Source organism: Bacillus rossius, chromosome 2, assembly GCF_032445375.1.
Source record: "Bacillus rossius redtenbacheri isolate Brsri chromosome 2, Brsri_v3, whole genome shotgun sequence".
In the NCBI taxonomy this organism is placed as follows: Eukaryota; Metazoa; Arthropoda; class Insecta; order Phasmatodea; family Bacillidae; genus Bacillus; species Bacillus rossius.
Window position 1 is genome coordinate 125284785 of NC_086331.1, and position 14042 is coordinate 125298826.

The following is a 14042-nucleotide window of genomic DNA, read 5'->3' on the forward strand; positions in this document are numbered from 1 at the left end:
TCAACTTAAAAAGTATCTATGAATTTTTTATGTATGAGTACCTAAATTGAATTTGGAATGGAAAATCGCAAATTGAGGATAATGCATATTAGTTAAGTTAATCCTATATTGAAAAATTAAAAATCGTGCTTGACTTTATATGAACTCAAAAAAATTAGATTCACATATGAGATAATTATAAACCCTTATCTTTCTGAGATATAAATGCAGTACTGTGCTATGCAGTTTTTATTTATTTTGTTATTATGACAGTCACCCCTTGGGGGCATACCCCATCAACAATCACAGAGAAAATTCTTCAAACCTGATCTGTTAACTCAGAAGAACATAACAATTTATTAACAGAATACTGGTAAAGTTGTGTACAGAAACCAGAAATAAATAGGTATCCAACAAGATTAGCAAAACATTTAACAGATGTAAAAACTTTCATTTTTGATTTTAAGAAAATTACTTTAAGTTATTAGTTTCAAGATGCTATATCAAGTGATTTACACATTGTAGTCCTGGCTTACAAAATTTTCTAGGCTACAAACAACTGGTATTTCATCAAAGCCATTAAAAGATTGCATGTATAAAATCAATATACTATTATAAACTATACAAATATCATACAAAATCATTATTAACAGTAAAAAAAGATACAATAAAATGCAAAGTTAAAAACACAAATACAAAAAACAACTTTCATAAAGTTCATATTAATAAATTTACTGTGTAAAAAACCCTAATGTACATATAATGGAAATCGAAAACAATTTCAAGTGTAAAAAAGTTTTATGTATTTAGTTTTTAAATATGTCCTATGGAAACAGATCTCTTGATGTATATTATTTTTATTTACATTTACAATAATATCTAAAACTAATTGTAAATTTACATAATTTAATTTCCTATAATACTTAATGTTAGATTTATACTTCAATCTTTACAAATTTCTCAAGGTCATTTTTAAGAACACAAATTAATGTACCAAAATGGCACCATAGGTTTTCAGGGTCAGTTTGATAAAGACATATTCAAAACAAAAGCACAATATTATCACAGACGCATACAGTTCTTTAAAATGTTTTGCACCCATTAAATGAGATTCTTGTAACAGGACTCTGAAACAAAGAATAAAAAAAAAACATTACATGTACTTTCTACTGATAAATAATGGACCAAACTAAAAACAACTACATACATAATTTGTATTTTTTCCATTAATGTATCATGGATTTGGAGTGCCAGCCAAGAAGTCATATAAAGAAGAAGGAAAAAGTGTGTGCGTGAAGTCCACGCACGACAGAAGTGATAAGTCAAATATTGGCAAAAATGGTTTTTTATGGTATGAAATAAAGTAAACGCTCTACAAATTGGTCCAAATGGGTTAAGTCTAACACCCTTGTGTGTTATTCTATGGCACTGAACTTTTGGAATGATTAATTACTGATCTTGCATACTTGGAAGAACTTTATTAAATGTTTAATATCTTAATTTAAGTAATTATGACATATCCCCTTTTTCCCCGCGCACCCGCAAATTATTAGTATTTTCTTATTGAACAAGAGATAATAATTGAGAATGGTACGGATGCAGGTATGATCACAAATGAAAAATAAATGAATGCTTCTAATAAAGTTAATTGCACATATCAATAACTCTTTTCCACACTAATTGTAGATACTTTAAATAACATAAAAGAAATATGGCAGCGTCAATTGTTAGCAGTTACAAAAACTGATGAGTAGACAAACATAAGCAGCGTTATGAGAATTCTGTAGCATCACTGCTGCGTCATTTCTACCTCTCCCCTGCCGTCTCTCTATCCAGCCATTACAACTAGCATATAGCATGCCCGCTTCGTATCAACTCCCCCCCCACCTTCCTTTGCCGTCTTCCCATTCGACCGCTAGAGCATCTGTTTGAGTGACGTCCTCTCCTCCTCCACCGGTTCCCCCACCAAGTACCCGACTGTTCCCCTCGTGCGATCAGAATTTTTATAACGTTCAAAAATTGTAGCAAAAGTTTCACTTCAAAAAAATAAATATATATATATATATATAAAATAAAAAAGTACACAAATAAAGTGACATATATATGCATTAAATATAAACGAGATGGGCAAGTGTGCACATTTTTGAGTCAAGTCCAGCTGATTTCAGTAATAATACTTTCGAGTTGAGTCCAGACTGGATCATTTTAGTTAAGTGGTACAAGTTTCTTTACTAGTTGCACATGTAATACGAGTATCAAGTTTTAAGAAAAATTCTGTCAAGTCTCATCCCGTCGAGCACAAAGAACACAACTTCCGAGTAACTGAAGATACTTGCCTCAAGTTTTTGAGTCTCTGGTACAAGTTTCTATACTAGTTGCACATGTAATACGAGTATCAAGTTTTAAGAAAAATTCTGTCAAGTCTCATCCCGTCGAGCACAAAGAACACAACTTCCGAGTAACTGAAGATACTTGCCTCAAATTTTTGAGTCTCTGGTACAAGTTTCTATACTAGTTGCACATGTAATACGAGTATCAAGTTTTAAGAAAAATTCTGTCAAGTCTCATCACGTCGAGCACAAAGAACACAACTTCCGAGTAACTGAAGATACTTGCTCACTTGCCTCAAGTTTTTGAGTCTCTGGCCATCCCTATAAAGTATAGGCTACATATAAAAAATTAAGTTGTTTCAATTAATAGAGAATGACAGATCATTGTGTTATGTACAGAGACAGTGGAAAATAGCACAAAATGATTCTTGCTTGTAGTATTACATTTTGACATATAGAATTATTTAAAATATTACAAAACCTAACATTTGAATTTATTGAAAATTGTTTTATTGCAGGCAAGTAACCCACACATTAGAAAGAAAACTAGCCTAATCTGAGATTACTAATTTTCAATAATAAAAAGGTATGTTCACCATTTTAAAATTTAAAAAGGTATGTTCACCGTTTTAAAATTTAAAAAGGTATTTATGGAAGACTGCATCGTTTAGTCATAAGGTCGAGTATGTATATGATAAGACAGGAGGTCAACCTATCACTTCACCTCCCATAGCAGCATGCACATTTACACTTTTCAAAACATCTTAGTTGAAAAACGCGACCTGCCTTGAAACAGCATCTCTTAGTCCTCTTTCAATTACCATCCACATGCACGCAGAAGACAAGTTGTTTATTGCCCTGTCTACCTCACCAGCTGCTAGCACTTTGGAATGCATGAGGAGAAACAAACATTGACCTGGTTTTGGGGCTGGAAGAACTCAGCTCAAGTGAATGGAGGGCAAAAGGGAGTTTAACAAGACGTTGTTGACAGCATACTAGTCCTTTTTGAGAGGGATGAGAGAGTCCTTGTCATTTAAAACCAGCTGTAGAAGAGAAAGTGTTGTCTGCCTTTGTATACAACAGGCCCTCCCAGTCCGCTTTTGGTTTTTTACTTTTGTGCTCCCACTTCAGTCTGTCAGCATTTTTATTACAATGCTGAGAACCAGAAAGGACATCAGTTGCATTTACTCGCGTTTATATCGCTAATACGAATTTCCACTATCTCACGTAAACAAATAATATGTAACTCAATTTTAAAAACAGTTTTATGTCAAATCCGTCACAAAAGATATTTACCATCAAAATTTTAAAAAATGTTATGAAGTCATTAAAACTTTTGTTCAACCTATAAGCTACGCAATCTAATTTGTTAGTTGAATGGAGTACGTGTGAGTTTCTGACAAAAAAGATACAGTTTAATCTAAAGTGAAGGAAAATATTTTATTACATATAATTTGTAAATAATAAAAGTACATTTCAGATTCTCCTTCTTAAATCTAATAATGCTAAAGTATGCCTGGAAGCTAGAAGATTTTTAAATGCTATATAATTGATTTTTGTTTGAATATTTAAAAATTGTTTGGTGTATGTTTTATTTAGAGAATTTCATTTGATTCATTCATACTGTATTCTAAAATGGCATCAAGTGTTGTAGCAGCAAATGTAATACAAACCTAATTAGAGCAATTAATTTTGAAACCAAGTTATCTATGCATAATTGTATAATTGTTTAGTAATACAAATCTAATTGGAGCAATTAATTTTAGTAATGTTGAAACTAATTTATCTATGCATAATTGTATAATTGTTTAGTTACGAGCATATCTATTATGAAAAATGGATTTATTTTACCATAAGTCAAGAGATGATTGCATTTCAAAACATTTTTTTCTTAAAAACTGTAAATGGAACAATAATTATGCCTAGCTTTACTACAAATTAAATGAACTCTCTTAAACATTACTTGTGTAAACAGTACATGCATAAACATGCTTGATCTATTCATATCACAATAATTACTAGTTATTGCAATAGTGCTGTTTTTTTACCAAGGGCTACTAATTCAGTTATAAAACCTAAAATTACAAAAATGATATAATTACTTAACACTAACTAGGGAATTAGTATAAAAAAAATGAATAAAAATACTGCAGTGCACAACATTTTTTTGATTGAAGATGGGTCCCACTACAAGAGGTGAATGTTCATACTACTTCTAAATGTGCTTAAAATCAAGAAAAAAAATATTTATCTTTCCAACTGCAACAAACAATGGAAAAAAGTGTTTGCACGGTTTTAATTATTTTATTCTTTAATATTTTACCTTGATCTCACCAACAAACAAGTTTCCAACTGGTTTCTTCTGCCATATACCTTCCGTTCATTTATTCTCCCCTCAGTTTCACCTCAAATTTAACCTAGCCCTGTTTGTTGCAATGTGTGTAGAAAGTACCCCTCATACAGGTGCACTTTAGAGTGACTGAAGAAGGTGCCAACTTCCAGCACACTTCTTCACTTGGCCTTCTATATTTGTGAACCACCCTGTTACTGAGTGAGGAAGTTATTTGGTCGACACTTCGCCCAACCCCTCAGCTGTCACATGTCATACTTTACACCCAAGGGGGATTGCTTAACAGCTGCTTCACGTCTCCAGTCTCCGCCTGGTTTCGTTCACGTGCCGTTAGGCTACTTTTGGTCCAGCAGGTGCTGTGAAGTAATGTGACTGGCGGCCATTCGGCTGGAGGAAGGGACACAGGAAAAATTTCAAAGCAAACTAGCCCGAATTTGTGTGTGCACGGTTTGCGCCATTTTCAACAATATCGTTTTTTCATGCTATTTATTTCCTATGCTTGTAACTGCAACATTTCATGACGAACACTGCGCAGCCTTTGCTCCGCAACATGTGTATGTATTGCTGCGTCCATCTTTGATTTATGGAAACTTTCCTGTGTTAGGTCTGTGAAAAGCATGCCTCAGAGAATTGGTGTATTGAAGTGCTACACCACGAGTTTCCTTAATAACATTCAACTAAAAATTATACAAAAATTACATTGCCAAGGTTAATTTATTATGTTACTACTGGAGAAAAAAAATCCTTTGTACTTACCATGCTGAACAGTGAGTCAAACTGATGAAAGATGCTGCTTGCCTTGTTGAGACTGACTTGTTACAGCAGCACTGCTTCCATCATTGTTTTCGAACAGTGCTGTCATATCTCGAATGCAATATGACTGAGAACTTTGTCCTCTATCTGCTGGATCTTTTCTTCTCTGGTCCCTCCTATCCTGATCTTTTGAAGCACACGACGTAGAAACTTTTATTTCTACTTGAAGGATTGGCTTATCATCACTTACTTCCATCTGATCTGGCCTTTCTAATGTCTTTTGTAAATCTGCTGAGGCAAAACTTTCTTTTAACTGCTCTACTTTAGTCCCTTTGTATATATTCATTACTTTTGGCATGTCTTCACCAGCACTTAACATTATACACTGCAAGTTGTTTGAACCATTATTTGTCTTGTTAACAGGCCTTATACCTACTGTTCCAACTACACTATCATCAACTTTATCACCTATGTTGTTACACCGGTAAGGAAAGTCATCACCCTGCTGTCTTAATATGTTAGATCTGACTGACACATCAAATTTTGGGTCTACTACTACATTACTGTAACTGTGTTTATTAACTTTTGATTGCCTAGGAGATGAATGAACTTTTCCAAGAGGGTCACTACTTCTATCTTTCACCTTAATACTATCACTTAAGCACCTTGAATTTTCACTTTTTTCTACTGGACTTGATAAAGTTTTGTTGGCTTTAATTTTTAGCCTTTGAAGTATTTCATCTCTCTCACCACGAAAACTTTCAGAACGAAACTTTTCCCTTAAGAATAAGCGTCTTTCTTCTTTATACCGTTCAATACGTTCTCTTCTTTGAGGATCATCTAAGTCAATGTCAGCTATGCTCGATTTAACAACCTCTTGCTCTGTTGTACTAGTAGCTGGGGCTTTCACAGACTCCTTAGAACACTCAGGACTTTGGACTTTAGCATTAATATTTGGTGATGTTTGCACACGTACTAATTCTGAATCAATATTTGAAGTGAGAAATTGATCTTCATCGAGGGAAACACTTAATGATGTTGAGCCTGCAAGTTTGTTTTTAGAAGACTTTGCTTGTCTTGCCCGTGCACAAGAAGTAGACTGTGGATGTGTATCATTCCATTTTGAACCAAAAGAAGTAAGTATTGGAGATGTTTGTGGCAGTGTGGGAAGAATTTGATGAGAACTACTTTCCTTGGTTAGTAAACTTGGGGCAGACGTCACTTCAAACTTAGACAGCAATTCTTTGATATTGAGCTTCATATTTTTTGAAGGGGTTTTTTCAGCTTGTTGGGAGAAAGAGTTAAAACCTGTAAACATAAAAAATATGATTACGTTTTAAATTAAATACACGGCAAATGAAAACCAAACCAAATGAAACTCTAAACCTAATTCTATAGTTAAAAATGTTTGATGAAGTGAACACAATATAATTAAAATTCAGTAAATTTAGTTTGTAAAATCAATTTTACACCTTAGTTCCCCAATGTGTGTATCAAGCCAGATATTAGTGAGACTGCCTTGCAGATTAAGTATCATAGGATTAACTCCGACCAGAACTCCACTTTGTTGAACTATAAGCATAAATAGTAATCCTTTCGGCAACTTTTCTAACTTAGAAAAAAGGAAACGGAAGAGACATTAGGGGAGAAAGTAGGTAAGGTAGGATAGGTTAATTTTCATGTACAATAGGCATTCATGAATAGTTTCTGTTGTGAATTTGTTAGAAACCATACAGTAACCTTTTATTAAAAATTATATGTAAGTGATACAACTTGTAAGTAAATATAGACCCAAGTTAACAAATGGCAGATTAAGTTGAACTTACTGTAAGACCCATTCTACTACTACTACTATTACTAAAAAAACTGTATTGTGATCAATTTTATAATTTACCAATAATGAAAAGATAGTGATAAAATTATTGCTAGTGTAATCAAGGATGATAGTATAACCAAATCTCACCTTATTTGCAATTTTCAAACATATCCTTATTCACTAAACTTTGTGCTAACTGCTAACATGTAACAAATTTGCTATTTGTATTCATTTGTGCATATTTGTGAATTGAAATAAAAAAGTCAACATGATTTTTTAAATATTATTTTATATTTTATTATTTACTAATTACATATTAAATATATATTTTTTATAAATATAAATGGTACCATTATAAACATCATTATTCTTGGGCAAAAATTAATACATTATTTTTATTCACTTCAAACTAAAATTTACTGCTTCGTCAAGTTAAAAAAAAAAAAAACTATAACTGCAGTGCTTTAAAAGCCTGGAGTTAGAGCTTCAGCAAACATGGCCCCTCATTATTCTTCACTGCGGCTGGTAAGAAAGTAAGAAGTTTGCCTTTTTCGGCTTGCTAAAAGTTGTAATTATTATGTTATTTTTATGATAAACTCTCATGATACAACCCCATGGTATAAGTAAAGATGGAAATGAGTTATCCTGTAAGGCTAATGATGTTCTGACTTTTGTACACTGAATTTCATACCCTACTTTTAAAGTAAAAATAAACCAATTGGTTTGTAACAACATGGCTTTGTTACAGCAGGTAAAAGCACAAACTTTCATGAGATTCAGTCAGAAAAAATCAATAGTAAACTATGATTGAAATCACTAATAGAGATCATAGTTCTGGTCATGTACTTAAAATGCTATTCTGAACCAAAACCATTAAGGTCTAACTATCACCAAATTTAAATTTAGGTTGTGTAAAATTCTGCTTAACGCACTATCGAAAACTACCAAGTAACTCATAGACAAGCAACTAACCCACCAGTATGTGAGAAAACTATAAAACAGAAAGTACTGAACAGGCATCATTGCCACTGGCAATCTTCGACATTACTTGGGCAATGCAATTTTCCACTGTTTACAGCCATGCTCCCTGTATAAGCAGACAGACACTACGTGTGCCACGAAATTACATTCAATCACAACAAACCCCACTAGAAAAGTAATGATTTCAGGAAGAAAAACCCACACTATCATACAATAGTAAGAGTTTGCAGCTATACGAGGCTTTTGTAATTGTTCTATTTTTGGTTTCTATGTCACTGCAAGCTGCAATACAAATGGCTGCATAAATTTATAAAACACATAGGCACTTAAAAAAATCATCAGTTGTTGAGGATTTAAAAAACAATGACCTGATATATTTTTAAAAATAAAATTATAACACTGACACAAATGTACCCTAAAGTAGTTTGAGAATTGCAAATAGGAGCCAGCAGAACGTTTCTTGCTAAATTTTCATGATATTTAATACAACGGTTTTTTCTCATAAATGCATTAAATAAAATTCCTTCCCATGTCAAAATTTAAATTGGTAATGGATATTACATACTTTTTTTTATATTCCCTAACATGTGTTTAAATACAAGTAAATAATAAATTAAAATGAACATATATGTGACAAAAACATCAAGCATGTCTCGATGAAAGTTTTTGAATTAAGACACGAACTATGTTTCAATGCAATTTTTTAATTATGTGCATTTGCAAGTAACTACTTATGCAAAACATCTCATTAAAATAATTATTTTTTTCCTTTTCATTTCTTTTAACTAGGGGTGGGCTTTTCTCTCCACTCATTAAAATAATATATTTCACTTGCAATGTTGATGAGCAATCATGACGCCATGTTGAAGTGAATAATTAAACGCTGGCTGGCCAATCCTGTTATTCATAAACATTTTAGTTTTATTTTTTTTCAGTTTTTCATATAAAAAATCCAATTTCATGTTATATTTTTGATACATTTACGTTAATATTTTTCGTTTAAAAGAAGTTACCGTATTTACTCGCATAAAGGCCCCCCTTTTTTTTTTCCAAATTTTCGACTCCAAAAAAGGGGAGGGGACCTATACGCGAATTTGGAGGAAAAAATAGATTTTTCTTTTTTTCAAGTATGAAAAACTAACATTTAATAAAAGCAAAATGAAATACTGCTACAACTTATTTAAACGCCAATTAAATTTTTATTAAATGGAACAGCTGGCGGAACGACTGGCAAGTCGTGCGTCTTTGTTCTAATGAGGGAGGGTGGGGGAGGCAGCGCAGCGGCGGGGGGGGGGGGGGGGGGGGGGGGAGAGAGGCAGAGGCGTGGCTTAACCTCCCTCCTGCCAGCTAGCCAGCCAACCAGACGTAGGTACCTGCTCCACCCACTTCCCTCCCTCCTTCACTACCCCTCTTCTTCCCCTCTTCTTCTCCGACAACACTGAACATCAACACAAGCGCGCGAGTCCATCTTTCTTTATGTTGTTTGAGATACGACTAACTGCGTACGTATGGCATGCCTCACGACCGTCCTACTGAGAGCGGACAAACTATAATACCAGTCTCTGTATCACTGCCGCTTACAAAATCACCTCCCACCGCTCACAATACATGGCTTGCTGTTTGATGCATGCCAAGCTGCCCTGCCCTCAGATAAACCCAGAAAAACATGTTTTTAAATTTTTTTCTCAAAAATGTTTACAAAACATACACGGGCGGGGCCTTTACGCGAGCAAATACGGTAGTTAAAAATTGGATGGCAAGAGAGAGGAATTTCACGAGAAAACAAAACATGGATTTTGTTCAGTTTTTATTATGTACTTCACAATACCTGCAAGCTTTTAAAATGTAAATTTTCAGAAAATGTACGTATATGTATACTTCTTAAGTGTTATTATTTCGGTTAACCTTCTGCTTGAATTTTCACAATTTCATTCTGAAAGGAAGTAAGACTGGTAATTAGAATCAGAATCGAACCCGCTTCAAAGGGCACACATGGAATTTTACTAATTAAAACTGATCTTATGCATAAAATATTGCATATCTTTTTTTTACTTTGAATGGAAGAGAACTTCATAAATACCAAATAATTTTCTGTAGACTATTTATTAATTGTGTAATAAATGTTTAAAGCAGATTTCATGTAACACTGCTAGCAATTCTTGTATTAATTCAAAATAATTTCTCAGCGTAACACATGGTTACATTATGCAATGAGCCTTTATCTTTAATATTTCACTATAAAATAATAGGGTCACCGCTTAAATTCCCATACAGACGAGTTACCGACGCGAATACTGCACACCAGTTCTGAGCCAGGCGCGTGATACGCGACCCAGTGTCGCCCTTAGTGCCCCAGCCAGGCAGACCAGCCTAGTGCTGGTGAGGAGGGATGATAAGTGAGATGCTCTCTGGTGCTTCTAGCGTAGTATTGCTTCTAAGCGCTAGGCTGTACACTGACACGCAGACTTCTCGTCGTGCATAGAACTACTATGAGCTTTGAGTGGTAACCATAACCTAACCTTACTGAAAGTGAGACTAGGAGTATACATGCCAACTTAAGAAAACCATAATTAAGAAATTTTATTGAATATTCTTAAAAATTAAACATGCATATGGGTTAGTACTAATTAAAAGAATAACTATGAGTACTAAAAAAAGAAGTAGAAACATTTTTCACAAATTAAATTGAACATTAAATCTCAGTCAAGCACTATTAAAAGAAGCATTTTTGCCTTTTTTGCTTTCTTTCTAGAAACTGTGTATTTACAGCATTTTGTTAAAATTGTACTGCATTAAAATGTTATAAATTCTCAAAATGCCTTTAGGAAAGCATGTTCCAGCAATCAAAATATTTAAAAGATGTTCCCCAGAATCTAAGAGGTAAGATTTTTCAGTACTACCTCACTCACTTCTCCTTTAGGTGCTTATTTGGACACTTGAAAAGCAATTCAAGGAATATGCAGTCACTTCATTTGGAATGGTATGTATCGTGACACTTCAGAAGGTGTCAAGCTTTGTTAACTCTGTGCCTGAGCAAACCTGCCTAAAAAACGAAGTTTAGTTTCTTATCATCCGATGTAGCTGACATGCCAATGCAGAAACTCTTTATTGATTTTGTAGGATCATTAAATTGTTTACAATATGGATGTAGACATGCTTTTGGTATTCATCGATTTTTTTTCTCAAAATTTGCATGACACGTTTCCTTAGGAAAGCCACTGTAGACATTACTATTTCAACTTTGCAAGATTACATTTTCAATACTTTAGGTTTACCATCAATCACCATTTCTAATAATGGTTCTCAATTCACATTTAAGTTGCAAAGAACATCCACAGAGTAAAACTTTCAACAATAAAGCAGCCAAACTCTCTTATTGCTGGATCAGTCCCTTGCAAATTCAGCTTTTCCTAATGTCACTCACTGTTGCACTAGCAGACCCCAGTACTCGTAGGAATGTACCCAGAGCCAACATATCCCATTTATAGAAATTTCACCCTAACATAAAATAGGCAGTGCATTCTCCGCTCCTTCCTAACGTGAGTTTCTCTAAGAAACATTTTGATTGGCTTGCCAATGCATCCAGCTGATGCTTTCAAATATTCTATGCCATGGTTGTTGCCTGGGCTATGCCTTTTTGCAGAGGAGTATGTGCCACCTTCTAGTAAAAATATAAGAGATGGTAAAAATAAATTTTATTGTAAAGATCTGATATTTTATAAGTTATTAACTTAAGTGGACTATTGTGAAATTTCTTGGCTTTTATAAATTTTAACACAACTTCAGATTTGATTTTCTCCAGGCCTCTTGGCCTGAAAATTTTGCTTCTCGACCTCTAGTGTCCAGCCATCTAGTTCATGGTCTCACACGGGGAAGGCTAGCACCTCCGACAGCAAGCACACACTATCATTGCTGAGCCCCGTACTCCAGGTCAGTTGTCTGGCTGCAATGTAGTCCTCTGTGGTTCCACACAACATGCACAAATCATATCGGTGACATTACACTGTGAACACTCCCCCTTACCTTGCCAATCATCTTCCCGAAAGTGCAATTTTTCTCCTCTCTCCCAGCGGCAAGTCTTACTCCGACATTTTCCCACTGCGGCTCCATGCACGCAAATCGTTCCAGCCAGGTCCTACTCGAGATTCCAGAGGTTTCGCCCTCCTGACCTCATTGCTACTGCTAGTGGTGCTCCTAATGCCATCTAGTAGCGACTTAGTACCCACTGTTATCCTCTCCTACCCCACCACTCCTGCTTGAGTAACAATGCACTGTCCCACCAACTTAGAAGCACTTCATTACTGATCAGACATTGAAAAACTTTGTCTGGAAGCTGACTTTACATTAAGTTGCAAATATCATTCGGTGCAAATGTAGTCCTGTGATTCTGGATTAGTTACCATCTACTGTTTCACCATAAATAATGCAGTGATAGGTGTGTAAATTTTTGCTACTTCCTGAAAGTTTTTCACAACAATTTTGGTTACTACCATCATTATCATCATCATCATCATCATCATCATCATCATCATCATCATCATCACACTACAAAACATTAACAACTCATTTATTTTGTAAGTGGATGCAAATGAACTAAAGTCATCCCTTGCCTAATATTCTGTTTTGTTTGGTTTCTTTATTTACTTTATGTTTTTAACCCTGCCTCTTGTTCTATGCAGCGGGTTGTACTTTCACTTCCAACTTTTGGCTTCTACTCCATCAGTACCAGAACTATAGTAATAGAGTACTGACTTCAACTTTACTGGTTCCAATTTTCATGGGTACCACTTTTAGGTACCGTGTGAAAAGTAGATGTTTCGTAATAATGCTGTTCCTGACCTATGACTTGGTTGGCCTTGCAGACTGACGTTCCCCTGTTCATGGCTGCTGTGTGGTATCCTTCAAATATTTTTTTCTTCTTATAGGTTATAAGCAAACACTGAAATTTACGTTAATTCCAGGACTATTTTACGAATCAAGCTCCTCAACAAGATGAGTAATAGTTAAAATAAATATACAATGATTATCCTAAATACCTTTTGTGAAGGGATCCCTTTTGCTTTTTTCTGGTTTACTGAAAATAATACAGAATAATAGTAAACATGTTGCTATAGTATGTAGAGCTGATGTAATTTGTACATAATTAATTATCTAAATTTTAAGCCTGAACTTTAAAAGCAGTTAATGTCAAATTATTCCTGTCTTAAGATTTTGTCTTAAAGTAGAAGTTCACCTAGGAATCGTAGTTTTCCTTATTTTATAAAAACCCTGTTAAAGAAAAAAGACCCAAGCAGGCATTTATAATGACAAAATAATTTAAATAGTTTTCTTAATTTTAATTATGAGATACTCCTCTACCTGTAACCATCAATCTCCCATCCTTAACTGATAAGAAATTAAATGTATTTTACTCTTTGAGATTACAGATTGATGATATCTAATTAATGGTACCTATGAGTGCCAATTAAGATTAACAGGGTAGCTGTCTCAAGTGTGATAGTTGTAGTAAAAATGTTAAGAATCAAGCACTAGACAGTGCTTCTTTTCTATTCATTTAAGTTTCATGGCCAGAAATTGAAAAGAAAAAAAAAATTACTAAATAAATGCATTATAACTACAGTAGAAGTGTAGGAAAAACCTTTTTGCTATGCAGATAATTGGCAACAAATGTTTGTCAAAAAATTGTTTTTGAATCTTGTAACATTTTTAGACACAGTGAAAAATATGAAAGTCTCAGCACCTAGGGCACCACAGGCATTGGCCAATAACTAGTCCATACATTGTATTTTATTACAAAGGATAGTATATTCCTTTATGCCCAGGAGTGCTAGCC

General features: G+C 34.2%; 1 protein-coding gene across 7 annotated transcripts in view; it reads right to left on the reverse strand.

Annotated features, from left to right (window-relative positions):
• Positions 1-213: 213 nt before the first annotated feature.
• Positions 214-14042, reverse strand: part of LOC134529777 (GTPase-activating protein CdGAPr) — a 99165-nt gene continuing 85336 nt past the window's right edge. For all 7 annotated transcript variants that reach the window (XM_063364208.1, XM_063364211.1, XM_063364213.1 and 4 more), the window contains 2 exons: positions 5416-6720; positions 214-1106 (listed from right to left, as the gene is read on the reverse strand). In XM_063364208.1, the coding sequence (XP_063220278.1) occupies positions 5432-6720 (1289 nt within the window). In that variant the 3' untranslated portion in view covers positions 214-1106; positions 5416-5431. The remainder of the gene's footprint in view (positions 1107-5415; positions 6721-14042) is intronic.